This window comes from Chelon labrosus, assembly GCF_963514085.1.
Source record: "Chelon labrosus genome assembly, chromosome: 14".
Classification (NCBI taxonomy): domain Eukaryota; kingdom Metazoa; phylum Chordata; class Actinopteri; order Mugiliformes; family Mugilidae; genus Chelon; species Chelon labrosus.
Window position 1 is genome coordinate 10,072,045 of NC_140347.1, and position 27,254 is coordinate 10,099,298.

Sequence of the window (27,254 nt, forward strand, 5' to 3'; positions counted from 1 at the left end):
CCTTATTTCTGGCATAAAATATGATCGTTTACTCACCCATATAACTTTGGTGTCGTTCCAAAGATATTTAGATCCAATGGAGCGCCGCGTATATCCATATAGTGGGAGTGACTGGGGCACCGAAACACAGCCTCTGAAACGCATTATCTGCCGCAAAACTCGTTCATTTCACCAATATTCTGTTATGATACGCTAGTGCTATTCCCCGGAGTTACCCGTTATCATCATCCGGGGTCTGTAGATTGACCTACTAACCTCTGACCTGGATGATGTCATCTCCGAGCGCCACGCACACCCCGTGCGGCTTGTTTACCTGTAATTTGCTACCGCTAGTTTTTCGCAACATGGCTAAATATTTTTCTGATTCTGATGTTGTGGACGAACCATAGCAGTAGCAAATTACAGGTAAACAAGCCGACCGTAGCAGGTGCGCGTGGCACGTAGAGATGACATCATCCAGGTCAGAAGACATCATCCGGGTCTGTAGGTCAATCTACCGACCCCAGATGATGATAACAGGTAACTCCGGACTCAACGGGGAATAGCACTAGCGTATCATAACAAAATATTGGCGAAATGAACGAGTTTCACGTTATTTAGAGGCTGCGTCTCGGTGCCCCAGTCACTCCCACTATATGGATATACGCTGGATCTAATTATCTCCTGAACGAGTGCAAATGACACAAAAGTTATATTGGTGAGTGAATGATAGCATTTTATGCTAGAAATAAGGTCTAAGTTGTAAAAAAACGGTAATTCTTCTTTAAGCCAAAATGCAGAAAACTCAACATTTTTCGTCCTTCTCTCAGCTCTTGGATGTTTTATGACATAATTTGTGCTCTATCCTACTGATTTACTCCAACAAATCACTTGTGATGTACACTTAAAATGTACTACAGTTTTGAGTCTCAAAATTAAGAAACAGTTCTTTGCAGAAATACGTCACACATTTAAGTACTTTACTCGTCACTACGGAGCACTGGGACGAACCTTCAAGTTTACCTCCAGTTTTAACATGACACGTGTCCAGCTGACTGCCGGTCGCATCAAAAAAATATTCAGACACCATCACGTTTGCACTTTGTGTTGACTTTATTTTAAACTTGATATATTTTCCCCATAGATCAATACTAAATAACCCATAATGACAAGGTGAAAACATGTTTTATGCCTTTACCATCGCCTTTAAAGTCAGCCAGACCTGCTCGACTACTACCGTACTGTGATCACGTCTAGTTGTGCCCACGATCCCGAAAAGGTGTTTTGTCGGGGTAGGAGCTGGGAGTCTCGTTTAAAGGCCCGGTCTGTAAATGCTGTGGTATCTTTGGTTCCTATCGTACACATTCACTTGACGATCTGTTCGGGTAAAGCGGATACGCATCGGACACAATCACACATCTTTTCACCAGTTCCGTTTATTTCATAATGCCTTGCTCACGGTCATATACTGTGCCTCCTGTCCCGATCATTCAGGGAACATTTCTAACTGGAATCAGTGGTGTATCGGTGTGTGTGGTAAATCCAAATCACGGGGGGGGGGTTTTAAAAGTAAGACTCGTCAAGTCTTGCAATTTTTTAAAACAGCATCGTTTAAATGAGCGACAGAATTTGTGTATCACCAGAATTAACAAAGTGATTGTGCAAAAATACTCGAGGGAAATGAAACACCAAGAAAAAAAGAAGAAGAAAAAAAAAAGAAATTACATAATAGTCATAATCTCATGTCATAAAGCTGGTGGGAGAAAAATTTACATTATCAGCTTACCAATGCTCATCCCTCCTCTTCAGAAACCATTTCAGTAATGTCCAGTACATTTAAAATATAGTTGTTTTTTTTAAGCTTTTCTCATTACTAGATGTAACATTAAACAAGCACTTAAAATGCAGGCAACTTCTAAGGCAACATGTGAACTAAAAACAAACTAGATACTGTATAGGGAGGTGTAGGCTCCTCTATTTTGTCGTCAATGACATTCCCAGACCGGATAAAATGAGTCCTAATGCAAAAAAAAAAAAAAAAATTACACGAGAGCTACCATACAAAGTGAACTACAGAATAGAAAGTACAAAAATATCGACACGCAAAAAACAATACTGAACTCAAATGAAAAGGGAATCCACGGCTCCTTGCGTTTGCTCTGGAAGCTCAGAGTGTTTTTTTTTTAAAGAGCACGAGACGAGTATAAACAGAAACTCCCGAGCTCTTCCTCCTCCCGTCTGACCCGTGGACTGTGGAAGGGCTCATGCTCAGGATTAGAAAAATGAAGAGATCAATATGTCAAATTAAAAGGGGGAAGGGGGGTTCGTTCTGGTTCGGGGTTCCACGCGTAAAACTGCAGAACAGGGGTTTTTGAGCATCCTCACTGCTTCTACAACTCTGCACACAACTCACACTTCCAAGCTGAAAAGCCGTCGCCGCGTTTTTTATTTTTTTCACATTCTGAGGAGGATGGCGCGGCCGTCAGCTGCTGAGTGCAAACACACACCGCCCAGAGCCCCTGAGAGCAAACACGGAGAAACGTCGCTCGTCCCGGGATTGTCCCATCCCGAAGCGCGGCGCCAGGTCCTGGGCTCATTAGGATGGGTTAAGGTGGGGTGGGGGAGCAGTGATTGTTTGGTCTGCGTTCACAGAAGACACTGTGAGGATGTGCAAATGTAAGGTGCAGAGGACAGAAGTCTTCCCGCCGGGTCTACGGTGCAACATGCAGGACACAGTAGAGCGCAGGTCTCTTTACAAAGCTGGGCTGGGAGCTGTATGTGTGTGCAGAGCAGGAGAGGGTAGTGTTACAGTACAGGGGTAGGGGAAAGAGGCAGGGGGGCGTGGGTGAGAAGAGAGGGGGGCGGGGGTGGGGTGGGGTGGGGTAGCAGTTTGCATGTCTCTGTCTCATCATGACGTTCCCTGTCTCTTCTGTTGCTGCACCCGGATCAGCTCCAGCTGTTTTTTGCACTTCTGATAGTACGTGGACAGACTCTTGTTCTCCTCCAGCAGCTTTTTGTGCTCCTGAACCAGACGGGACGTGTTCTGCTGGTCCTTCTCGTCTTGGTCCAGTTCAGCAATAAGCTCCTTCCTGTACAGACGGGAAGGGAAGACATCATTTAGTCCTAAGATCCACAGATGTTCCTATTAAACCATGTTAAAAGTCTCTGGTAAAGTCCAGTTGCACTTCTTTCAACTTGTTTTGTAGCCTGTGTTCACGCCGAGATGATTGACAAGCTTGCTACATGTAACACTCATGTTAGCCAAAATCATTTCAGGCTCAAATGATGACCTCTAACCTTAGAGGTGTTTTCTGAAAGCATTGTATTTTAAAGGGGAACTACCATTTTTACAACCTGGACCTTATTTCCGGCATAAAATAAGATTGTTTACTCACCCATATAACTTTAGTGTCATTTGGAGTCATTTGAATGATGATCCGCGTATCCATATAGTGGGAGTGAATGGGGCACCGAAACGCAGCCTCTAAATAACGCATTATCTGCCGCGAAACTCGTTCATTTCAACAATATTTTGTTATGATACGCTAGTGCTATTCCCCGTTGAGTCCAGAGTTACCTGTTATCATCATCCTGGGAATGAGGAGTACAGCTGGCCAAAGAACAACAAACAGCTGCACGTCCGCGAATAGATAACAGGTAACTCCGGACAAACAACAACAACAAAATATTGGTGAAATGAACGAGTTTCTTGGAAGATAATGCGTTATTTAGAGGCTGCGTTTCGGTGCCCCATTCACTCCCACTATATGGATACGCGGATTTAAATATCATTCAAATGACTCCAAATAACACCAAAGTTATATGGGTGAGTAAACAATCTTATTTTATGCCAGTCATAAGGTCCAGGTTGTAAAAACGGTAATTCCTCTTTAAGTAAAGAAACTAGGAGTGAGCACATCAAGTCAAAGGCAGCTAAGACCATCTCAAGACACTCTGGAACCTGCAGGAGGATCCTCAAACTGGAGATTTGATTATTTATTTTCTTAAATCTTCTATGAAGTCTATGAACACTTTGACAGTTTACCATAGTGTTTTTCTTTTGCGTAATACACAATGATGTATATTTAAAGAATGTTTGCGAGTAGAAAGACAATAAGACCACCATGGCAAATTCTTATAAAAAATCTGTACCTCTATAGGGAGCAGCAATACCTGAAAGCTGTGCATCACGTAGATCTTTTTAAACTTCACTAAGCACACATTTACATTAGTTTCTAATGTGGTTTACATTATGAGTCTGGTTAAATCCAGATTAAAGTAATTTACCAGATTTACTAATGATATTTTGAGAGATTAGTTTACTGTTTAATATCATGAGTTTGAGAGGAGGCTTTAAAATACCTGTGGATATATTTTAAGGCCTCCCGTCAAACTCACGATATTTTACTATCTGACAACACGAGAATCAAAAGAGACACACAAAAAAACAATAACTGGAAAAAACCTCCACAAGGTTCATAACAGGGAACAATTTCCTAATGCCTGAAGGTACCATGTTCATTACCAACTACAACTACACACATTAAAACACCACAGGAGCAGCCATTATACAACTCAGGGAGGAGACATTCTCTCTCTAAACGTAACCGGAATCAAAAGCACAAATCGATCCCAGAACAACAGCAGTGGACCTTGATTAGACACCAGAGGCAGCGGGTACGGAAATATCTATATCCATAGAAAAACAAGTCCTACATCGACATAACCTGAGAGGCTGCTCAGAGAGGAAGAGGCCACTGCTGCAAAACCACCAAGAAAAAGACAAGAGGTCTAATGTTTGCAGCTGCACACAGTGACAAAGACCTTAGTTTTTGGAGAATGTCCTCTGGTCTGATGAGACAAAATTTGGCCTCAACAGTTTGGCCATAAAGAACATCATTATATCTGCAGTAAAAATGTGTGTAGACTCTTTCCAGTTAATGAGCTCTTTGGCTAAACTCAGTTTTTACAGCTTGGGAAAATAGTGTTGTAATTATATCTACTGGTACTCAAAGCTCTTTACAGTCACAATCACACATCTACACACTCATTCATTCATACAAGCACACACACACACACACACACACACACACACACACATATATATATATTAACACAGGGTTTCCCAAACTTTTCCATGCCAAGGCCCCCCAAACAGCATTAGCTTCTGGCCGGGGACCCCCTTTGCAAACCTAAAGACAGTGCTACAAAATATGTTTTTTCTTACTTTTATTCACTATTCAAAAACTATTACATTTGTTGAGCATAAGTGCTGCCTCATATTTTCTGATTTTAGTTGGCCAGGAGTTCTTAGGTTTATTTTTTTGCAGCAGTGTCCTCCACTACAGGGCTGTCGGTCTGTTCCTTCGGTCTCTTTCTTGTCAAAAGCCTGTCCATTTTGCGCTAGCTACATGCTAGCTACATGCCAGCTACATGCCAGCTTGAGGAGCAAAGTGGCTTGATAAATGGCGCAAACCGCCAGGTCTACACAGATTATGAGGTCATGAACGATGTTTTGACTGGCAGGGAATCAGAAAGAAACATTTAGATATGATATATTATTAATAATTATGTTTTATGATAATGATTTAGAAAATAATTTGATTATATTTTATAATAATGGTTAAAAATAATTTGATTATATTTTATAATAATGGTTAAAAATAATTTGATTATATTTTTTTCATTTTTCAAATTTTTTTTTCTTATCTTCCCTCCAATTGTCTAAGGCCCCCCTAGCACCCCCTTGTGGCCCCCACTTTGAAAACCACTGCATTACACACTTCTCATTGTCTTGTGACATCACCTTGGTATATACTTACTTCCTTTGGATGAGCAGGGCGATCTCCGTTTGCACTTTCAGGTATTCTTGGGCCATCTTACAGTGTTGCTCAAACACAGCCATGGACTCTTTGGAGTTGGGACAGGGGGCGAGGGGCTGGAAACAAACAATGTTTAAAAATACATCCAGGGCAGTATGTATTGGTATTTGTTGTACATTTAGTCTGTACCATTGTGCATTTATTTAGGGATGCCCTGATCAAGCCCCCCGACCAATCCAACGCCAATCATTTAATATTCAGTATTGGCCGATCAAGTCCTGATCTGATCGTAAATAAGGTCAATAAATAGGGCTGTCAAAGCCAATGTAGCCATGACACTTTAGGTTGTACCATGGGCTCAGCCTAGGGTTTTTTTAAATTTTATTTGGTGTAAGATCAAGTTGGTAGTATTGAATGAGAATCTCCCACTACTACCTCTCCAAAGGCGAGTTTTGACGCTAGCCAACAAAAAGGAAGAAGTCGTTTTGACACACCAGGGACATGATTTTAGTTTATGGCAGACCTAAAATAAATATCTACATAACATGATACGATAATATCATTTTTGAAATTTTCCTATCGGCCCCGATACTGATCTGGACATCACTGATATTTATATTTACATTCCACAGTTTAGCTAACAACATGCTTTCAGGGATAATCCCTACATGTTGGAGCTGATACTGGCACAGGAAACAAATGAGCAGCAGCAGAGTTTACTCTGACTCAACACTGCTTACGGCTGACAACGTTTAAATCAAACAATAAACACGCTGTATGTACAGTAGTACTCTGTATACCTGCAGCTGGTGATCCAGGGTGAGATAAGCCATGGGAATGGAGTTGTCTGACCCATTTGTGTCTGAAGAAAAAGAGAAGGAAAGAATTCAAAAGCTGTTTGTGCTGTTTGGCGCAGGAACATCACTGTTAAGAAATAACCTTCTGAATCCCTTTTAAGGCTGAGGCTTAGATAGTGGCAGCAAATACCCCCATGGTTAAGGACAGAGCATTATGTCAATCTTGATCTAATGTGTCCTCTCTAGGTGCCACTGGGACATTATCTCAATCACCCTATTGTGACTGTGGTAGCTGACGTTGATGGAAATGCTGCCCCGAGTACCTGTGAGGTCGTCAGGAGGGAAATAACCTCTGCCAGTCTTATCAGGTGGCATCATCCTCACACTGGGACTGGAGGACCGGCTGCTGTTCCTGCTCCCCTGAAAGAGGACACACAGACAAGTAACAAGGAAGTCAGACACAGCTTCTTAATGTTGTTAAGGACATCATGGAGAGTTTAATTGCTAATTTTGTGAGATTGCAATCTATGTAACTAATATGGTCATTTTGACGAGGCTTATTGCATAGATGTTTACAGGACACTGACATTCACAGACATGTTCACATCTACACTTCTTGATTCATTAACATTACGTTCCATGTTACTTTCTTCAGAAGAATTGAGTTAATTACACACTGACCAGTGAGAATCCTTGATTCTGACTGGCCGACAGAACTGGATAATTTCTTATAACTAGACAACGTAACTGATGTGACCTGCCACAAATCTAATCTTCATTGGGATTCACAAATGGCCCGGACAGCCAATTCCATTCTTATCAACTGTATACTTCGATGAATATGATCATATATAACCTTAAATTGGATTACACAATTAGCATAAGGAATGTCCCAATAAACCCATATAAGGGCAGCAGACTTAAATGCAGAGTACAAAACACAAACCAGTACAACTGGGATACCTAAAAGTAGACCTAACACAACAGAGAAATGGCACCCAAGAGCAGCAAAAAGAAAATACTTGGAAAGATTTAAAAATGTAACTCATTACTTCATAGCATCAAGGACCTGGATATGTGGAATAAACTACTTCACTGACTTGGTTTTCATCACCAAAATAAAATCTGTTTACAGTGAACCCAGTTAGTACACAACTGAGCTTTTTATTTCGGTAAAATCGACAGTCAATCCACAGTATATGGCAGGATGGAGGCACCAATGTTACACTGCCCTTCCAACTAGCTTAAACTTTTGAACAGACCAGCAAGAAGTGAAACAGCGGTTTCAATTGTAATGTCATAAAAACCACTGTCGTTACCCACTGGAAAGCAAATGACATGCTTATCTTCAAACTACAGGATCTCCTTCACTTTGACTCCCATTACCATGTTATAAAACAATAAGGAACTCATCAATTTTCATGCGTGCAGATAGAGAGGAATAACCTTTTCAGAGACCCTACACCTGCCATAAACCAAAGTCAAATGGTGATTTATTTGGTTTATTCTGAAATCGTTCAGTTAATATACTATAATATGATTTCGTTTAGTGGTAATTTTTTACAAATAAGGTTAAAACAGCAATATTAAATAAAGTGAAACTCCATATTCAATTCAGTTTTTGTGTCTTACCTGGCTGGCTTCTGTGCCAATGCCTGGCAGATCCTGCACAGACCGTCGTCTCTGAGGATCGCAAGTGGCTGTGGACAGGATGAAAGGACAAAAACAGAAGGCGGAATGAGACCCAGAGGGGTTGGGGTAGTGGTGGTAGGAAATTGGGAATCCACTCGGGGAATGATGCACTGATTAAGGGCTCTCTATGTCTTGGCCTGTCACCCAGACCCACTGAGACTGCGCAACACCGCCTATATAAGCCTAGCCACGACAGCTGCTGGCCGACCTATAGGACAGGTGGGCACTGACTGAGGTGTCATACATGGTAAACGGGACCTGATAGATGATGCTCTTCCTAATTGTCACAGATTCACTAGGTAGACACTAACATCACTGGGGTAATGTAATTCCATTAAAAAAAGATATTACCAGCTGTACCAGTTTCAAAAAAACATCAAATGAACTTGAGTCTTGTCTAATTACAAGTCAAGACAGCGCTTCACCCTTACTTCCTCAAAAGGTTTTACAGATTCCACAGACTAGTGCATCCGGACAGTATTCACAGCGCTTCACTTATTACACATTTTAAGTTACAGCCTCATCCCAAAATGTATCAAATTATTTTTTTCCCCAAAACATTCCACACACAACATTCCATAATGACAACATGAAAAAACTTCTTTTTGAGAATTTTGCAAATTCATCGTGTTTCCACTGATCATCCTTGAGATGTTTGTACAGATTAATTGGAGTCCACCTGTGGTAAATTCAGTTGATTGGACATGATTTGGAAAGGCACACACCTTCCTATATAAGGTCCCACTGTGGACAGAGCATGTCAGAGCACAAACCCAACAGAAAGTCAAAGGAATTGTCTGTAGACCTCCGAGACAGGATTGTCTTGAGGCACATACCAGGGGAAGGGTACAGAAAGGTTTCTGCTGCTTTAAAGGTCATAATGAGCACAGTGGCCTCCATCATCTGTAAATGGAAGAAGTTCAGAACCACCAGGACTCTTCCTAGACTTGGCCGGCTATCTAGATTGAGCAATTGGAAGAGAAGGGCCGTAGTCAAGGAGGTGTCCAAGAACCCGATTGTCACTCTGTCTGATCTCCAGCATTCCTCTGTGGGAGAGGAGAACCTTCCACAAAGACAACCATCTCTGCAGCAATCCACGAACCAGGCCTGTATGATAGAGTAGCCAGGCCGAAGCCACTCCTTAGTAAAAGGAAAATGGCAGCCCCCCTGGAAAAGGCAAAAGGCACCTGAAGGACTCTCAAACCATGAGAAACAAAATTCCCTGATCTCATGAGACAAAGATTGAACTCTGGCATGAATACCAGAAGTCATGTTTGGAGGAAACCAGGCACCGCTCATCAACAGGCCAATACCATCCTAGTGAAGCATAGTGGTGGCAGCATCATGCTGTAGGGATGTTTTTCAGGAACTGGGAGACTAGTCAGGATAGAGGGAAAGATGAATGAAGCAATGTACAGAGAAATCCTGGACGAAAACCTGCCCCTGCTCTTGACCTCAGAGTGGGGTGATGGTTCATCTTTCAACAGGACAACAACCCTAAGCACACAGCGAATATATCAAAGGAGTGGCTTCAGGACAACTCTTTGAATGTCGTTGAGTGTCCCAGCCAAAGCCCAGACTTGAATCCGATTGAACATCTCTGGAGAGATGTGAAAATGGCCGTGCACCGACGCTTCCATCCAACCTGAAGGAGCTTCAGAGGTGCTGCAAAGAGAAATGGGCAAAACTGCCCAAAGATAGGTGTGCCAAGCTTGTGGCAACATATCCAAAAACACTTGAGGCTGTAATTGCTGCCAAAGGTGCATCAATAAAGTATTGAGCAAAGGCTGTGAATACTTATGCACATGTGAAAAATCTCGTTGTCATTATGGGTGTCGCATTTTGAGGAAAAAAAATGAACAAAATGTGTAAAAAGTGAAGCGCCGTGAATACTTTCCGGATGCATTGTACTTCACACCACTAATGTACCTGCCTATCTGGTCTAGGCTAGCTACAAGTTCTGACTAGGGCACAATGAATTCACAAGACATAGACATACACATGAAACACCAAGCACTCAGAAACAAACACAAAACACTCATTCACATTCCTTGTCATGAAACTAAAACAATCTTTCACTTTTTTAGCATTCTTTATACTTCATACATGCAATTTAATTGAATGCAAGCAGCTGTATGAATAAAGATGCAAAAGTTGAACTTGTAGCTACCATTTTTTTTTTTTTTTTTTAGATGTTACCATTTTGCTGAGTATGTAACTTTTTAATATTAATTCTGAATTGTGAAACCTACCTGGAAAGCGTTTACTGTGACAGTTGATGAGTTGTTGAAAGTTCATTGAGTGTTATTGACCACCTATGGTTGACCATCAAACCTAATGTATCTGAACGTGGAAAGACTGCGATATTTTCCCAAAATTGCCTTTTTAGGGTTAAGTAATACATAGATAGACGCTATACTATCCTTTCAAGGCTCCAGTTTCACCCTCGGATAGAACTCAGCCCCCTAAAAAACCCTTGTGCTTACGCTGCTTTTTTCCCTTTAAAAATCTGCATCATGCTTCAACAAGTGCTGTTAGACGGCTATACACATACACAGACAGAAGATCATTAACTACCAATTACATTTTGTACTTGCTACGACCTCCAATAGGCTTTGCGATAGGTTATTACCCAAGATATAGGTCGTTAGAGATGGATGGGACAGCCATCACAGATTCCCATTTATCAGGCAAGAAAAACAGTCAGACAACACGGGTGTACAAGTCATTTTTAAAATGACTGATATGGGGATTCAGGAAAGCCCTGTTTTTTAGTTATTTATTTTAGGTCTGCCATAAAACACAACCACGTCCCTGTAGCCTCAAAACTTCTTATTGTGTTTTAATGGCGGTTGGCTTGTGTCAAAGCTGCCAAGAAAAGACAACGAAGACAACGTACCAAAATCTCGTGACTACTAACACTGCGTTCAAGAGAAAATAAAAGCTTCCCCAAGATAGCATCAAGGAGAAAAATATTAAAGAGAGTTTATGTTGGAGCTTCAGGATCCAAGGTATGAGCTATCATCTTGACACTGCATTAACTTTGATAGACCAATTTATTGTAAGCCATCGCTGCTTTCTTAGCAGGACTTTCTAGACTGCACCTGCAGCTACGAAGGTGTAGATCATTTTCCTTGCAGACGTCATATGTCACAAGATGTAAGATATAGTTGATCCGTCTTTCAGCTTTGTGAAAAATGGAATCACCCAGTGTATCTGCTGGAGTTGTATTTGAATTTTCCCAATGTGCAGGTACTACGACCTGACTGGGAGGTGAGTGCAAAGATCTGGGTCAGGCTGTCAATGCAGAGCGTCACGTGGGTTAACCAATGGCAAAGCTTGTTAGAAGTCATAGCACATTCAAGGATTTGTCGGATCACCATTTTACCATTTAGTCTGACTAGCACATGATTGGGGAAAACCTCATACAAGGGAGTGTTTTGGTATGATGAATGCAGATCACTGAGCACTTTATTAAGAGCACTTGGACTGGATTAAAGAAGACCCTCTGTTATGAGCAAAAAACATTTTCAGCGTTGCCGACACTGTCAGAAAGTTGATAACCGCAATGACATGCATTTGGGGCCAAGCCCTTAAATGCAATAAAGACCAGTACACGACCACCACTGACGACAAGCACCACAAGAAAAAGAGAAAGAAATAGGATTATGATATTTCTGACAATGTCGACAAAAGCTGAAAACGATACACTTAGTTTAAACTACTATATCTCTAAACTGGCCAGAGATTTATGTGCAAAAGTGAAGCGTATGCAATGATATGTGGCTTACCTTTGGTAACATTGCACCAGTTCACCTCCTAAGTCACTAGATTAAATTAGCCACTCATTCACAGTGTGCCCTACATGGCTTCAAAATAAAAGCCTCCTCTGACATCCGGAGCTGTCCCCATTCCTTTCATCCGAATCTCTGCTTGTAATAATAGCTCTGACCCTCGCTATGATGGAAATGAATCACAATGACTCTTTCAAAGTTAATGGATGAAAAAAGAGAGGAGAAAAAAAATAATAAACCATGCTTTCTCAGTGTCCTCGGTGCATGAAAGACAAGGACGAGCTCAAATGCAGAGAACTGGTGCACTGGTTTACTTTTGCTACAATGATCTGCTGCAGCCAAGCAAAGAGGATGACAGAAAAGACAGGAAAGGTTCTCTCATGTGTGTCACCTGTTCCGCTAAAATATGCTAATTGTCTGCTACTTGCTTTTGGGTGATACAAAGTCCGCCCTAATTTTTAAGGCAGATAAACTAATACTTAAACACTCACACTAGTGAACATTAACTCATTCTAACAACAGTCCTGCACTAAATATTAGCTTTCTAAATGTTACGGTATCCAGAATTTGTTTAAAATAACCGGGAGCTCTTAATACAACTGTGTTTTCATTCTGTAGGCTGTGCTTTGAAGTACTATTCAATTGTGTCGTGTTGCATCGACACGTTTTTATTTATTGTGCCTCATTTTAGTCAGTGGGCTAGGCTAAGCAACAGACTTAATTCAGTATAGTTTAACAGCACCACAGACCGCGTCCTCAAAAATGATTAAATAGTTGAATTACTGCCTTTTTTTTACACTGTTTCAACATAAAATTAACATTGGAACAGTCATGACAGGGGATTTAATGCAGGATTGTTACATAAGAATTAGGGCTGTCAATAGATTAAAATCTTTAATTGCGATTAATCTCGTGATGATATTTAATGCAAATTAATCTAATAAAAAAAAAAAACAGTTTAAAATGTACCTGGACCATATAGCTTTTTAAGTTTTTGTTTAGGAATGCGCCGAAAAATTTCGGCCGAAAACTGAAAATGCATTTTTGGGCAATTTTCGTCCGAAAATTGCCACGGTTGTTGCTTGCACGTGCTGTTTTGACGATAAAAGTCAGAAAATTTTCAGCTGAAAAACCGAAAATGCATCGCCAAAACAGCACTTCTGAAACAGGATGTGATGCAAGCAACAACAACCGCAGCAATTTTCGTCCGAAAATGGCCCGAAAGTGCATTTTCAGTTTTTCGGCTGAAAATTTTTGGACTTTTATCGCCAATACAGCACGTGAAAGCAACAACCGCAGCAATTTTCGGCCGAAAATGTCCCGAAAGTGCATTTTCGGTTTTTCGGCCGAAATGTTTGGACTTTTATCACCAATAAGCACGTGCAAGCAAGAACCGCAGCAATTTTTGGCCGAAAGTGCATTTTCGGCTGAAAATTTTCGGACTTTTATTGCCAAAACAGCACGTGCAAGCAACAACCGCAGCAATTTTTTTCGGTGCATCCCTATTAGTTTTATCAACATCTCAGCTGATCAGAAAGCTCTCTGCTGCTTGACCAGGTGGTAACTCGGTTCAAGTCGACAGTAAACGCAGATATTGTCAAGAGAATATCTGCAGCTGAAGCTTTGGTCAAAAGATGCATTTCTACTTGTTGGCTTCCATTTGCTTTCTTCTTCTTTAGGGATTTTTGGTAGGGCGTATTACTGCCCTCTGTATGGGTAACCACACTTCAGACTTTGCATTCCACAGTGTGGTTGCTACACAGTGGGATACGTGATTCCCCAAACTATGGTTTGGGCCAAAGTCATAATGTTGTTATTTTGACAACCCTAATTAGAATGCGTTTGTTTTCACTAGCGTACATGAACTGGCCACTGAGTGTAGATACTGGGTCAAAAAGGGATGAAACAGATGAGAAACCTCTAGTTTCAGGGCCCGTCCACACGGAAACGCAAAAACGCCGAAACGCAGAAGTTTTTCATCGTTTTGGCCTTTCGTCCACACGTATCCTGTAAACGCATAGCCCTAAAACGCACTTTTCTGAAAACGGGTCCCAGGGTGGAGAAATTCGCAAACGCAGCTCTTGCGTTTTCATGTGGACGGTGAAAACGGGGAAAACGATGACGTCATCGCCACACTCCCGAGCAGCCTTCCACATCCCGCGAGACGTCTCGTAACAACATCAACAACAATGGCGGACTACATGCTAGTTTTCCTGCTGGAGAAGATATTGAGCCTATTAGGGTTACTAGGGCAAAATATCATGCTCCTGTGCCACCACGCTGAGCAAAAAAGGCGATTTGTAAACAGCGCTCAAGATTTGTGCGCATGCTCCGCCTCTTCCTCTCCGTTTTTGGTGAATTTCTGAAAATGAAACAGCGCCACCTATAGGCCTGGAATATGAAGTAGCGTTTTCGGTCGTGCTGAAACGGATCCGTGTGGATGCGGATATTTCTTGAAACGATGATCGAAAACTGAGAGGGAAAAGATCGTTTTCGCACGGGTGGACGAGGCCTCAAACTCATGTTACACTGCTAATGAAAAATAAAAAGACTGGTTTAACAGGAATGAACTTCACACATATCTACACCCTGTGATTAGCATCTTCTAAGGTGACACACAGGAGAGAAGCAAACCATGGGGGGTAAGCCAAGCCAGCTTCACCAGGTCACCAGAAAGCCCAGCGGTCCAAGTGATACCTGTGATGACGATCTTGGGGACATCCAGAATGGTTCCGAATGACGCGGTTTTACGATGGCCTCGCTTATGTTGGGGACGTGCTGCAAAAACACACATATATATACACACGTACAGCTGCGTACACAACAAGCATGCAGACTAAGACAGGCTGGGAGCCCACAACTGGACTGGAAGTGTGGGCCACAGACATGCATAGCGCACAGTGTTCATGCAACAGAACATGCACCCCGGCCATTCCAGGAGTTGTGGAGCAGTACTGCATTGACCGACAGCAGTCAGTGCACTACATGTCTCAGCACAAGCAAAGGCAAGGCCCTCAGATCCAATGTTATTTGGCGCAACAGCAGAATCTGAGGACGGAGGGTGTCAATGCTTGTAATACAGACACTCCTATTTATTAAAGCTACATTAAAGTTGACAAAAAACCTGACAGGCAATCAAATTAAAAATCTTCATGGAGGTTCTGGGAGCTCCTGAGGTTTAATTTCACCATGACAGGACAATTGCATCTGCTGCTTTCTGTTTGAGCCTTTGAAGGAGGGGAGATGGCGGACGGTTGGTTCTGGCAGGCCACAGTTTTCATGGTCATATCAATAAACAGGATAAATGTTCAGCTCAAAAATGATGAAATCACATGAAAAAGAAACTGATTGGGTGCTAGTAGAGAAGCTTCTTGTGCACATGGAAAGGTCTAGTTCCAACATAGTTAAACACAACTGGGTGGCTTTCCCGTAGAACCTTTCCAGTTCCAAAAAACGTCTGCCATTCACGTGTTGCTTTCGTGTCGTTTAATGTGCTGCATTACCTGCAGTCGCGAACGTCAACTTGGTCTCCAGCTCGGACAGGTCAGCGCTCATTCTTTTGCTGTCAGAGGACGCCAGGCATTGTGTCCGCGCAGGCAGGCTCTCAACGCTGCCCCCTCTGGACAGAGTCCTTAACGGGTCAACCTGAAAGAACAAGGGAGCACCTTCATTGTGACAAGAGTTCCAAATAGACCGAGTCAGACTGCCAAAAAAAAAAAAAATGACAGCAGGTGCTAAAGATTACGCGCGTATTTACACAGTGGAAAAGCCTGGTTTGCACAGATGTTTGCAACAACTGATTGCAAGTATTAAATTATCGGGGTGCAAATATATTATGAATGTAAGGAAAAGATTACGGAGCAGTTGGATTCTGTTAAAGTGCTGTCAAATAGTGACTTAAACTGGCATTAGAAGGCTACATAACCACGCACTGAGCTAACAGAAAGCACACTCAACACCTGTTTTGATTAATAAAAATTCAAAATGAAAAAAAAACACAAAAAACCTAAAATGTTTATTGTTGGCCTCTATGTTTGTTGGTACTGCATTTTATAAACACTGCGTCATATTATTTTAATAAAGAAAAGCATTTTTCAATCATGTTTTGTTAAGTTCATATTAGGGATGTTAATTCATTCATTCATCTTCTGTAACTGCTTATTCCTGTTAAGGGTCCTGGGGTCTGCTGGAGCCTATCCCAGCTGTCATTGGGCGAGAGGCGGGGTACACCCTGGACAGGTCTCCAGTCTATCTCAGGGCTAACACAGAGAGACAGACAACCATTCACACTCACGCCTACGACCAATTTAGAATCACCAACGAACCTAACGAGCAAAGGCCCAGTCGGCTCATGGATTCGAACGCGGCACGAGGTGGTTAGCACTGATTCGGGATGTCCCGATCGGTATTGGGAGATCCACATCGGGGCAGATCCAGGCATTTTTAAAATGACTGGAATGGCTTTAGCCAAGCCCAGTATTTTGCAGTTATTTATTTTAGGTCTGCTATAAACCAGAACCACGTCGCTGTAGCGTCAAAACTTCTTATTCTTCTGTTTTAATGGCGGCTGGCTAGCATCACAGGCGTTAAACATCCCAAAAGAAGAAGAAGTCATCTCAAGTTCATACAGACAGAAAAAGAAAACTAAAGACCTAATTTCAATTATATTTGTAACAGGAGTCGCGTTAACCGAATGTTTTCCGCCATTGACCGTTTTTTTTTTTTCCTTTAAATGTGACGGATAAATCTGAAGGCCATCTGTCATTTTGACAGGTTGCAATTCACACCCCTGACCACTTGGTGGCGAGTGACCTTATTAATTGGCTCTTGTCTCTCATCGCAGTTTGCGTTCCAAACATCGTGGAACTTTTGTCGGTGCACGATTTCCTGGTACACCGATTACACTGATGCACACGTCAGAGCTCGGCTAACCATAGACATATATATAATATATAATATATATGTATATATGTCTATGTCTATGCAGCTAACGGCTACTAAAATGGAACATGCATACCACCGAAGCACTTCAACCCTACGGTACCGTCTAACAGCTGTCTACGCTAGCAGTCCCGTTCCGACTACGGACAAGACGTGTCGGCAGCCGAAACTTTTTTTTTTATTATCATTTTAAGTCAATACTGTTCTGCAAAAAGTACTTAAAGTTAATGAAACTTTAATGAAAATTAAATGCTATTGAATATGTCTTTATTATCATTTAAAAAAAATAAAGTGACAGGTAAAAATAGATTATGACGGGACTTTTATGACCCTGTCAGTCAAAATGACCGACAACGAAAAAGTCTAGCGCAACCTCTGATCTGTAATATCAACTACGTCCATCACTACAAACGATTAAAATGTAATGGCTCTGATTAAAATAAAGCCCAGTGAATGTAAAACACTTGGATCTTCTTCAAATCGATTAATCTCTTAGATTCCCTTTGTCAATTTATCTATGATATATTTTTGGATTGATCATTTGTTATTTTGTGAGTAATTATATATTTGAACTGCTGCCTCATTTGAGGTCAAAAAGCAGCTGATTGTCCCTGCTGAGATGATTATGCGTGGTGGTGGTGTTGCTTTATTAGGTGGATATTAAAAGGCTCCCACACCTCTGACGTTGGGGTTTAAACTCTCATTTCCAGCTGCCAAACGCAGCTACGATGATTTGGGTTGAATACAAACATTGCGACATGTCACTGTGTTTTTAAGCAAATTAACATATGAACGTAATCACTGACAGTGTTTCTGATTTCCAGATTAATGTCAATTAGAGAAAAATCAATGCTATATAAAATAAGTGATTGTGTAAGAAGAACCTTCGAGAACAAGCCCTGTTACGTATGACAGCTAATTAAAGGTGCTCCAATCAGGAAGCTACTGATTATTATTAGCCGTCTATATCATTTGATCAGCGACCTCTCTAACAGCTGATCAAACTGACAAGCAAAAAACCGCAGGATAATTTTCCACACCGATACACCGTGTGCTTTGCGACGTCCCGGCCACTGGAGAAGAGCAGCGGAATATAGCCCCCACAGAGAAATATATATCACCAACTGGCTCCTTGCATGCCACGTTCGCCGGGGTCAGCAGCCAAGCAGCATCATCACAGATAAACATCTACATATCGGAGCCAGTCATTCCTCGAAGCGGACAGCCGCTCGCGATTTGGCAGGATAACAAAAGCTAACTAAAGAGTCTTGTCTCTGTGCGCCGCGCAGACGGATGACAAGGGGCTCGTAAGCACGGCAGGTCATTTTATAGACAAGGAAAGGACTGTTTATTTTTCTTTAATTAGCCTCCTGGAATCTATTCTTCCCCGTGTCATGGCAACAGCAAAGTTTGTCTGTGAGCACGGGCCGTACCTTTGTCTTGAAGTGAGGTGGAAACTGTGTAATCTTGATTGTGTCGTTGCTCCCTTGAGAATCGCTGTGCTCCATGTTGGCGTCGCTTTTGTTGCTTGTGTTGGTGCCAGTGTAGTCCACATAAGAACCTGTAATTTCCAGGAGACGGGTTTATTTACATTCCCAACACTTAACAGTACATACACATACACCCAACTGAGCATGGTATGGTATACAGCCACAGTAGTCACATGAATGGGAAACATGCACGGTTGGAATAGAGAGGAATTATCCTTTAAGGGCCTCGTTTTGTAGCTTCACAACCATAAACACAAGAGGCACCGAGCTTAAAAATTCCCTTTTGCACCTGTACTGGTTGCAGAGTTGCTCTGTCCATCATCTGAATACTGGTACGGATACTGCAGGGGTTCATCAGATCCTGGAAAGTACTGCAAGGACAAATTGAGACCAGATTAACAGACGATTCTGCCACGCCAAGTCCACAAAAGAACATCTTGAGCAAGGGAATCAATTAGTGCAATCAATTAATTAATTTATCGTGAGCTATTTGTGCTATTTTGACTTAGCTACACCTGTGAAAGTGTCTGCCAGCCGTCTGCTGTGACTCAAATGATGTGAAGCCACCTGTGGAACATTTCTCCCAAGCTGTTGTTTAATTTTTAGTTTAGAAATGTAGGAAATTCTGTGCTCAATCGAAAACGTTAATGTCTCCTATAAAACGACGTACTGTGCTTAGCATTCATTCATTCGTTGGCACGGCTTTTCTGCTGTGTTTTAACCCTCTGGGATCCTGGCAACATTTGATTTGTCTTGAATCTCTTACTAATCTCTTTTTTAGCAAAACCTGGCCTTTCTGAATGTGCCTAAAGAAATCCCTACAGAAGAAGAAAGCAAACAGAAACAAACAAGTAGAAATGGATAAAGAAATGGATCTTTTGACCAAAACTTCAGCTTCAGATATTCTCTCAACAATATTTACTGTGGACTTGAACCGAGTCACTGCCGGGTCAGAGCAGCAGAGAGCTTTCTGATCAGCTGAAATGCTGATTAAAATACATTAAAAACTATCGAGGTGTTGGTTTCTTCAAGCTCAAATCCTACAGTCTATACCGTCTATAACATATGTGTCAAACATACGGCCCGGGGGCCAAAACCGGCCCGCCAGAGGGTCCAATGTGGCCCGTTGGATGTATTTGCAAAATGCAATAACTACAATTTTTCCAATAAAAGTAATTGCTATTCCAAGGGTTCACACAGATTTAGTAAGAGTTGCGAACATACCACAACACTGAGACCTAGAACTAAACAGAAATTGCACTTCTTTTTCTTAAGAAATGTCCAGTCATTAAATGTAAGCATTTTCATAATGTTCTTCTTTGCACTAAAACAGAGGGAAACATTTGGAGTTGTCGTTATTTATAGGTAAATACGCTATTGTGTTATTGGTCTGGCCCCCTTGACATCAAACTGGGTTGTGTGTGGGCCCCTGAACTAAAATGAGTTTGACACCCCTGGTCTATAACAAAGTAAATTGTATTCATTCATTCATCCTCTATAACCGCTTGTTCCTGTTAAGGGTCGCGGGGGTCTGCTGGAGCCTATCCCAGCTGTCATCGGGCGAGAGGCGGGGGTACACCCTGGACAGGTCTCCAGTCTATCACAGGGCTAACACAGAGGGACAGACTAACATTCACACTCACACCTACGGCCAATTTAGAATCACCAATGAACCTAACCAGCATGTCTTTGGACGGTGGGAGGAAGCCGGAGAACCTGGAGAGAACCCACGCAGACACAGGGAGAACATGCAAACTCCACACAGAAAGGCCCCAGTCGACCATGATGGATTCAAACCCAATTTGAGTTAACCCAAGGGGTGACATTTACTGATTCAGTCAATGTACCTTCATTAGATGAGTCATGATCTTCACTATCTCCTCCATGGAAGGCCGCTGAGAGGGGTCTTTAGACCAGCAGCGAGTCATAAGACTCTCAATGGGTTTGGGCAAATTCTTGATTAAAGGGGGTCTTGTACCTACATGGAAAAAATAAAACAATACAGCCAAAAGAACAAATAATGTTTAGCGTCACACAAGACAAGATAACAGTGCAAATGTATGCCTAACGCCTTGCTTCCTGTTGCTCAGGTGAGTAATGACTAAAGCAAGCAGATTAAGTGGTGTAAAATGTTAAACTTGTCCCCAGGTATTAAGTCCCATTAGCATTCTCCTCCATCCATCTCTGAATTGGAATAAACTGCAGGGAGTGTGGGACAGGTCAACATATCTTTTAGCTGATTTCCTCCGCCAGGCCCTCTGACAGACAGCGTCCCAGCAGGTCTAGATGAGCAGACACGTCTGAAGACTTTGACTCACCGTTGTGCACGGCCCACATGATGCGAAAAGCCGGTCCTCCGATCTCATCGAAGGGCTTTCTGCGAGTGATCACCTCCCAGAGAATGATCCCCCAGCTGAACACATCACACTTCTCGCTGTAATTGCTGCCTGCAAGAACAGAACCCACAGCAACACTTAGGTACGTTACAAACATGAGGAAAAAAAGGCTCGGTTTGACATTCCCGACTGACTGAGAATCCTCTGCGGCACATTTAAAAAGAGAGCAAGGGATGTGCAAAGGAGGCAGACGAGCTTTTATTATTTATTTCATCAGTTTTCAGAGGGAAAGAGCATTTTCTTTTTTTTTATTCTTTCTCTTTTTTTAAGCAAGGAATAGCTCCTGTGTTACTTAATTACTGCATATTTTATTGCAGAATTAAAGTGCACATCACACACCTATTCCAAAGTTGCTGCACTAAGGCGTTCTGGTAATTTTTCACACTGATGCAAATTAGTTGCGAAGAGTTCACCGAGAGGGCAAAAGTGAGTTGTTTAATCACACTGCAGTCTTGTAACTTGCCTCCAAAAACAAGATAATGACTCTGCATTAATTCATCTTTCCTCCTGACCCCCCCCCACCGCCCCTCTTGCCAAGACCACGTCTCATCACGTAGAGATGCATTACGCTCCTGGCTGAGTAGAAACAAAATTGTGCACGGAAGTCTCCCAGGGGAAATAAAGTTACTAGAATCATTCCATTCATCTTTCTCAGCACGCCTGGGACCCTACCATCAATAAGACAGAAGGGCACGGTAGCGGATGATGACTCGAGAACTAATGCTTCCACGCTGGAAGCACTAAACTTGAATTAAGGTAAAATGGTGGCAAAGCAAAGCTGGGTGCAAGAAAGAGTTTATACAGATTGGTGAACTGGTTTGCGGTGATTGTGTGTGAACGGGACGCTTACAAGAGCTTTTTGGTCAAAACAAAACTCAAGGGGAACTACTGTTTTTTTTACAACCTGGACCTTATTTCTAGCATAAAATACGGTCGTTTACTCACCCATATAACTAATTAGATCAACGTATATCCATATAGGGGATATCCATATAACGCAGCCTCTAAATAACGCGTTATCTGCCCCGAAACTCGCAACGGTCGGCTTGTTTACCTGTAATTTGCTACTGCTATGGTTCATCCACAACCTCAGAATCGGAAAAATATTCAGCCATGTTGCAAAAAACTAGCAGTAGCAAATTACAGGTCGACAACAAGTCGACCGTCGTGAGTTTCAGGGCAGATACCGCGTTATTTAGAGGATGCGTCTCGGTGCCCCAGTCACTCCCACTATATGGAGTCCAAAGGTTTTCAAATAACTGGTAAACAAGTTGACCGTCGCGAGTTTCAGGGCAGATACCGCGTTATTTAGAGGATGCGTCTCGGTGCCCCAGTCACTCCCACTATATGGAGTCCAAAGGTTTTCAAATAACTGGTAAACAAGTTGACCGTCGCGAGTTTCAGGGCAGATAACGCGTTATTTAGAGGATGCGTCTCGGTGCCCCAGTCACTCCCACTATATGGAATCCAAAGGTTTTCAAATAACTGGTAAACAAGTCGATCATCGCGAGTTTCGGGGCAGATAACGCGTTATTTAGAGGATGCATCTCGGTGCCCCAGTCACTCCCGCTATATGGAGTCCAAAGGTTTTCAAATAACTGGAATGCTGCTTATACTTGCCTTCAAATACTTCTGGTGCCATCCATGCTGCACTTCCCTTGTTGTTGGTCATGTGGGTCTGAATGTCACATGCTGTTCCAAAGTCACATATCTTCAGCACGGTGCCTCCTGCCACCAGAAGCAGACTGAAACAAAGAGGGCAATAAAAAAACTATTTAAAACTTGCACAGTACTACTACTAATACTGCAAAATAAATGAATGAATAAACAAAGAAAGACTTTTTAACACAGTGTGTGCCATGCATTTTATACTTGTGCCGCAGTGTCCCTCTAAGACTGATTGAGACTGACTAAGGTTAAAAATGCAGGTTATGTTATAGAGCAACTATGCACACAGATAAATAAACTGTGACAGTTTGCCACAGTGGGTAACATTGTCATTCCTAGAAACCACACAATAACTCTAGGAAACGGATTGCCTGGTCATTGCCAGAGGATCCTGCCAGGTCTTTTCTTTCCGTCACAACAGAGTAAACAACTTCTTTGGTCAAAACAGCCTTCAGCCTTCCTGTAGTAAGGCTACACCGGGGTCAAACAGGTTTAAAAAACAAAACTAATAGAAGATAAATTACCTTATAATTCAATAAACTGAGTATAAGTGCATATATACATACATTACATACATACAAATGCTTAAAGGGGAACTACCGTTTTTTACAACCTGGACCTTATTTCTAGCATAAAATACGGTTGTTTACTCACCCATATAATTTTGGTGTAATTTGGAGTCGTTCGGGAGATAATTAGATCTGCGTATATCCATATAGTGGGAGTGACTGGGGCACCCAAACACAGCCTCTAAATAACGCATTATCTGCCGCGAAACTCGCGACGGCCGGCTTGTTGTTGCAAAAAACTAGCAGTAGCAAATTACAGGTAAACAAGCCGACCGTCGTCATCACCTCGGTGCCCCAGTCACTCCCACTATATGGATATACGTTGATCTAATTATTTCCTAAACGACTGCAAATGACACAAAAGTTATATGGGTGAGTAAACGACCGTATTTTATGCTAGAAATAAGGTCCAGGTTGTAAAAAACTGTAGTTCCCCTTTAACTTTGCAATCTGCTTACATAAATATGTCAAAAAGCTTTATCTTCTTAAAACAGGTGCCAAAAAAGAAAGAAAAGTTAAACAATACTCTTCCTCTGTCACTTCTGCACACTGATACAATACTTACTGTATCATAACATTATTAGTAGGATGCAATGCCTGCACATAAAGTTTTTGTGTGATAAAACACACAGGAAACGACACATTTTTGATCAAAAGTGTTACGATGCTACGCAGAGCAACTGGCCTAACCGATGTTTAAGCATAACTAGTCAGGCTTCCTTAAAGGAACTGGCAGTGGAACAGGAGACCGGAGTGTGTGAGGTGAGGAGGAGCATACTTGGGTGGCTTGAGGTCCCTGTGAATGAGAGCCTTTGGTTTCATGCCATGGAGATAGGCCACGCCCTGGGAACACTGAAAACACCAGCTCATGGCATGGGAGGCAGTGTAATAGGGGAGGGGTTCAGCACCATGCAGAACTGTGGACAAGAAAACACAGTCACAAACACAACCACCACCACCACAGACAACAGACCTCCAGCAGCAGAACCAAGCAGAAAGCCGGGCCCTGTAGTGACGATATTGAAGACACTACCACACACACACACACACAGAAGCACCCCCATGTACAGGCCTAACACATACAGCTGATTATATTCTCCATAATTCAACCAAATAACATAAAAGTTGCGGTATCACTGAGGAGCGCAAAGAAGTAACTTCTAAAACATAGATGTCATACCTTCTGTCTGACTGATTTGTGTGCATGGTTTAGCCTTCCACAACTCATGTGTTGGGAAAATTAATAATTCAAATTATAATTAATTACAACTTGTGTCTTATAAGTGTCTGACGGATCATTTCCAGGCCAAAGCACTTGCTGAGATCACAGCAACATAGTCCAATCTAGTTAAAATGCGAGATGCTGGACAATCTGCCAAGTTCTGCAATATCTTATTTTAGGGTAAATCTCGTTGTGCAGGAAAAACTGTATGCCCGCAACTATTGCAAGAAGGAGGAGTCAAAGCATAGGTGTCTGTCAGTCAGTCAGTGAGCGTCCATTTCAAAGGGGTACTGTGAGATAGTAGGCGTGTTCGACTTCATGCAGATCTGTGCAGATCTGACTTGACGTGATGCATGCTGGGTTGTTCATGCTCATAGACCTCGAATATGATTGGTTAAAATGAACTTGTTCAACCCAGCATACATCACGTCAAGTCAGAACACGCCTAGTGTTTTGAGAAGCAGAACCCAGGTGCTGCCTTGTGATTGGCCACTGCTCAGAGGGTGATCACTACAGTGTGTACGAAGGGGTGGGTTTAACGCAAAGAACAAATTTCACCACAAGGAAAGGATAACAACAAAAAATAATAATAATAAAGATCTCCTTTTGTTTGTTTTGGAAAGATTTAACTACCCTGACTAGTTCTCATTGCTTAAAAGCCTAATCCAAAAGCCATTATGTTTTAAACCAGACATAAACAAAACTATCCTTCGACTGAAAACACAACAGTGCCAACTACATGCGGCGCTTTCAGTCCCTTAAATAGTCCATCATTTTCTAAAAAAAATTACAGTTTCAGTTTTTTGACAATAGTCTGCATCCAAGATATTATACCATTAGTGCAGTGTGTGATAATGAGGCTGCACTGCATGTTTTTGTGCAAAGACGAAGGTTTTAAGGAACCGGACAAGCGGCTGAACATGCAAACGGTGGCAAGGGGTAACTGAACAGGGCTGCTCCTCATGTCTGTGCAAGGTTGTGCTCACTTCACCAGAGACAAAGCAGAACAAAATGCTAGCATCTGTCTGTAAAAACAACAACAGGACTTTCTCTTGCAGACTCACCATTGTACAAGGACCCGCCTTCAGCATATTCCATCACAAGGCAAACCTGAGAGGGATAGTAGACCATTAAGGAAAAAAAAAATCCCCAGATAGACGATACAACGATTGCATACGAACATCCCAAGGTACTTACAGGACTATTGCACGAGCCGTACAACTTCACAATGTTGGGGTGATTCACACGTGAGAGCTGTCGGAGCTGAAGGCAGAAAGAATAAAAAATTGCCATCTGCATGGAAACTGTTGGGAAACCTTGGGTACGCAAATATTTATCACCGAGCGTGTAATTACAGGTGGAACAGCTCTGCCACTGCTCACGTCACTGATATGAAACTGAGCAAACAACACAGTGCCATTAAATCCAAACCGTGAGTGTCAGCTAAACATACTGCGGGAGGGGGTGAGGGAATTATAATGGGTACCTCAACGATGAAGGCTTTCCTCTCCGATTCGCTCTCAATCGTCTTGATTGCAACATCCTTGCCTTTCCACTTGGCTTTGCAAACGACCCCAAAGGCTCCTCTCCCAACCACCTGAAACGGGACTTGAACGTTACAAACTACCACAAGGTATACAACCTGTATAGCAGTCAAGAGACAAAAAACACAACATGAGCTGGAGCTCGTCAGTGCCAGGGACAACAGTAAACACAACCCACCTCCTCAACTTCAATATCCTCATAATTGATCTCTTCGAATGGGTATCCTGGCGGTGTTTCAAGCATTTCGGCGGACGGTAAAGTTAGAGACATTACTAGCTAGGGCCAGCTAGTAACTTACTGGAAAACAAAAACAAGTTTCAGGACAGAGACGCTGCGGCTAATTTGCAGTGCATACGTGCATCAGGACATGGGTAACGAACACACGACCGGGTACCGAGCATGCCATTTAAAGCTTTGACAGCAACACAGTCGTTTTCACTTTCTCTCGAGAGCTGTCAAACCGGGCAGAGAAGCGCAGCCGTTAAGCTAACCGCGTAGCTTAGCTAGCTTTAGCTTCCCCCGAAAAACTAACCGCTGGAAGTTTCGAGTGCAAAAAAAACTTAGCCTTTTCCAAACACAAACCTAAAGTTACAGACACTACGGAACCATCGTGGAGCACAATTTCACATTAGCACGCAACAGCCGCCCAGCATTAATAAGCTAAACCAAGGCCCCAACAGCAGGTATAGCTAACTAGCTTACGTTAGCTAGCTGACAGGCCTAGCTTAACGCTAGCTACCGGGACTAGCTTAAAAATCTAACCCTTCGCAGTTGACTTGTCACCAAAGCCGGCTCGGCGGTCATGAGGATATTTTCTACTATTCATGAACGGAAACCCGAGGGGTAACGTCCATTTTTCGAAACAGCCCCTTCTCTATCCACTTGACAGCCGCACATAACTTTTTTTTTTCCTCCACAACTCGTCTAGCAGACTTGCTAGGAGTGTATTTTTATTCTTCTTCTTCTTCTACTTCGCAGCAGCAGCTCCATCAGGAAGTGAGTGCGCACTGCAACTGGGTCCCCTGAACACCAGGCAGCGTTCGCTCATTCTGAGCAGAAAATATTTATTTCATGCTTTTATTTCTTAATAGTTTTCCAGGGTCCTTGTCCTCATGTCCAGGACCAAAACATTTTCCAAATAATTTTCTTTTTTTTTTCTTTTTTTCTCATTTTGAGTGAACTTTCTGCCTTACACATGCGCATGGCTGCTAAGATACATTTTTTTTCCCCATATTTTTTTTTTTAATTGAAAGTTTTTCAGATGAAATACAAACAATTATAACAAACAAAATTGCATTAAAGTATCAAATTTCTGAGATAAAAAATTATCTTGACAAAG

The 27,254-nt window shown here is 42.2% G+C and overlaps 1 protein-coding gene across 2 annotated transcripts; it reads right to left on the reverse strand.

The window, feature by feature from the left end:
- Window positions 1-994: 994 nt before the first annotated feature.
- Window positions 995-27,107, reverse strand: map3k7 (mitogen-activated protein kinase kinase kinase 7). 2 transcript variants are annotated; one of them, XM_084559664.1, is made up of 18 exons: window positions 26,678-27,107; window positions 26,093-26,212; window positions 25,857-25,967; window positions 25,568-25,633; window positions 25,435-25,480; window positions 23,927-24,065; window positions 22,528-22,656; window positions 20,834-20,958; window positions 20,363-20,493; window positions 18,805-18,886; window positions 18,459-18,586; window positions 15,588-15,729; window positions 14,782-14,862; window positions 8,231-8,298; window positions 6,922-7,018; window positions 6,602-6,663; window positions 5,802-5,917; window positions 995-3,068 (listed from the first exon to the last, which is right to left on the reverse strand). In XM_084559664.1, the coding sequence occupies exons 2-18, from the start codon at window positions 26,183-26,185 to the stop codon at window positions 2,888-2,890; spliced, it is 1,797 nt and encodes a 598-aa protein (XP_084415790.1). In that variant the 5' UTR covers window positions 26,186-26,212; window positions 26,678-27,107; the 3' UTR covers window positions 995-2,887. The 2 variants fall into 2 exon arrangements, with proteins under 2 accessions (XP_084415790.1, XP_084415791.1); XM_084559665.1 differs by lacking the exon at window positions 14,782-14,862 and having other exon boundaries at window positions 996-3,068; window positions 26,678-27,103.
- Window positions 27,108-27,254: the final 147 nt, after the last annotated feature.